This window comes from Eptesicus fuscus, chromosome 10, assembly GCF_027574615.1.
Source record: "Eptesicus fuscus isolate TK198812 chromosome 10, DD_ASM_mEF_20220401, whole genome shotgun sequence".
Lineage (NCBI taxonomy): Eukaryota > Metazoa > Chordata > Mammalia > Chiroptera > Vespertilionidae > Eptesicus > Eptesicus fuscus.
In genome coordinates, this window is record NC_072482.1 from 507,272 (window position 1) to 510,486 (window position 3,215).

General features: G+C 37.8%; 1 protein-coding gene across 1 annotated transcript; it reads right to left on the reverse strand.

Moving 5' to 3' along the window:
* Positions 1-348: 348 nt before the first annotated feature.
* Positions 349-1,571, reverse strand: LOC129150461 (60S ribosomal protein L34-like). The gene has a single exon (XM_054721987.1). The coding sequence runs from the start codon at positions 728-730 to the stop codon at positions 377-379; it is 354 nt and encodes a 117-aa protein (XP_054577962.1). The 5' UTR covers positions 731-1,571; the 3' UTR covers positions 349-376.
* Between the last annotated feature and the right edge of the window lie 1,644 nt (positions 1,572-3,215).

A 3,215-nucleotide genomic window follows, 5' to 3' on the forward strand; every position in this document is an offset into this window, starting at 1 on the left:
CATCTAGGGGAAAAGATGAACAACATAGACTGAAGAACAAGAATAGCATTGATCAGACTGTCAGACCTTAGAGGGAAGGTAGGGGAGGGTGGGGACAAGGGAGATAGATCAACCAAAGGACTTGTGTGCTTGCATATGAGCCTAACCAGTGATCACGGACAACAGGGGGAGGGGGGCATGCGTGTGGGGGGGGGGTTGGGAAGGGAATGGGGGGGTTGATGACAAATATGTGATACCTTAATCAATAAAGTAATTTAAAAAATTAAAAAAAAATAAAGTGTCATTTTATTTTCTCTTTATTTTACTTTGGGATTAGTGTTCTACATTCTTTTCTTTCTTTTTTTTTTTTTTACTCAAAAAAGCTTCATTTTAAAATTTATTTAGCTTTCTGACTCTGTGCTTGTGCCTTCAACACTTTCACAACTATTTTCTGCTCCTCAATAAGGAAAGCTCGCTTGATCCTGTCACGGACACATTTAGCACACATGGATCCACCATAGACCCTGCTAATGCGTTTTTTCATTTTAGACAACCTCATTAGAACTTTAGGTCTCACAGCACGAACTCCTTGAAGTCGGCCTGGGCACACACCACATGCAGATTTTGGTGCTTTCCCACCCTTCTTGGTGTAAAGGTAAACAATTCTATTACCAGGGGTTTGGGACAGTCTAGTGTTGTTAGAGGCTGTATTGTAGGACAGCCTCTGACGGTATGTCAAACGCTGGATCATGGTGAATACCTAAACTGAAGTCACCATCCCCGGAAGAGCTAGTGTTCTACATTCTATTTTCATCTTTCCTTTAGCATCATTTTACTCTATCTCAACTTTACCTTTATGCCATCACGCTCTTCCTCACTTTTCCCCTTTTGTTGTCCTGTTTCTCTTACCCTATATTCTTGCTTTAGATTTTCCCTATGCCTTCCTTTTACCTCCTGTTAAAATTTCACCCTACTTATATATCTAATTTCCAATCCCCTGCTCCAAGTCCATACACACCTCTCTCTTCTCTTTCTTCACTATCCAAAAAATTTTTTTTCCTTTCTGTCCTTTTGTTGTTGTTTGCTTGATTGTTGATTATATCAATTTTTTTAATCTTGTTTGTGAGATTGCTTTGCTTTTTCTTTTTTGCTTCTGTTTTCCCCCACCTCACTTGATATTAGTTGTTGTTTGTAGTTTGCATTCATCTCCAGGTATTTGTTGCTGGCATTTGTTGGGATTAGTGGCTGTTCTATTGGAGTTTTCTCCCCATATATATAGTGTGTTCCCCTCTTCTTTTTTATTCTCTTTCTTTTCTCTCTTACTTTTTTTTCCTTTTCCCAATTTCACTTTGCACTCCTTTTTTTTTTCTTTCTTTCTCTTCTTCTTTCTTTCCTATCCTCTAATTCACCTTTCTCTGGTGGTCACCTTTATTTGGGGTTATAAATATTGTGAATACATTTGTGTTCAGTGCCTTGTGCGTTGTACCTTGTTGTGTTGTATTTTGTGCCTTTACATCAAGGCGGGAGAATGAGAACTACATAACCAGACACCCGGAGAAGAGAAATCATGGGGAGACAAAGAAACAACCCACATATGAAAGAAAAGCAGGCATCACCAGAAAAGGAAGTAAACAAAATGGAGGCAAGTAACCTGTCAGAGAAAGAATTCAGAGAAACGGTCATAAGGTGGATGAAAGGAATGGAAGACAAATTCGACAATATGTGTAAGAACCAAGAGGAAATGAAGAAGAACCAAGAAGAAATGAAAAATGACATCGCTGCTATAAAGAACAAAATAGAAAGCATCAAGAGTAGACTAGAAGAAGCAGAGGACCGCATCAGTGAGCTAGAAGAGAAGGTAGGAAAAACTACCCAAGCAGAGCAGCTTCTAAAAAAATAAATTAAAAAGCAGGAGGAGAGCCTAAGGGAACTTTGGGACAACACGAAACAAAACAACATCCACATAATAGGGGTTCCAGAAGGAAAGGAAACTGAGCAAGGAATAGAAAACCCGTTTGAAGAAATAATGACAGAAAACTTCCCTGATATAGGGAAGAAAACCCCCACATGAATCCAAGAAGTTCACAGAGTCCCAAGCAAAATGAACCCCAAAAGACCAACACTAAGCACATTATAATTAAATTGGCAAACACCAACGACAAAGTAAGAATCTTAAAAGCGGCCATAGAGAGACAGAAAGTTACCTACAAAGGATCCCTCATCAGAACAGCGACTGATTTCTCAACAGAAACACATCAGGCCAGAAGGGAATGGAATGAAATATACAAAGTCATGCAAAGGAAGGGTCTGAATCCAAGAATACTGTACCCAGCAAGGCTATCAATCAAAATTGAAGGTGAAATCAAGAGCTTCACAGACAAAAAAGGACTAAGGGAATTTATTACCACCAAACAAGCAATGCAAGAAATTCAGGCGAATGGAAATGAAAAAAAAAAGCTGAGGTAGCAATACTTATATCTGACAAATTAGATCTCAAAGTGAAGGACATAAAAGGAAATAAGGAAGGCCACTTCATAATACTGAAGGGAGCAATCTTACAAGAAGAAATTACTCTGATAAACATATACACACCCAATACAGGAGCACCCAAATACATAAAAAACACAAACCCTGAAGGATATCAAGGGAGAGATTGACAGCAATACAATCATAGTAGGAGACTTTAATACCCCACTATCACCATTGGACAAATCCTCTAATAAAAAAATCAGCATAGAAATATCAATCTTAAATGACTCACTAGATCAGATGGAATTAATTGACATCTTCAGAACATTTCACCCCAAAGTCCAGAATATACATTCTTCTCAAGTGCACATGGGTCATTTTCAAAGATAGACCATATATTGTGTCACAGGCAAAGTCTCTTTAAATTCAAGAAGATAGAAATCATATCAAGCATCTTCTCAGATCACAGTGGCATAAAACTGGAAATCAACTACAATAAAAACAATCCAAAAAAATCAAACACATGGAGACTAAATAGCATGCGATTAAACAATAACTGGGTTACCAGAGAGATCAAAGAAGAAATAAAAAACATCATGGCAACAAACGACAATGAAAACAAAATAATCCAAAATCTATGGGACACAGCAAAAGCAGTCTTGAGAGGGAAGTTCATAGCTCTACAAGCTTACTGCAAAAAATAAGAAATAATGGTAATAAATTACCTAACCCTACAACTCAAAGAGTTAGAAAGAGAGCAACAAGAA

Coding starts and splice junctions, on each gene's coding strand:
- LOC129150461 (XM_054721987.1), bottom strand. CDS start 730: ATGATCCAGCGTTTGACATACCGTCAGAGGCTGTCCTACAATACAGCC.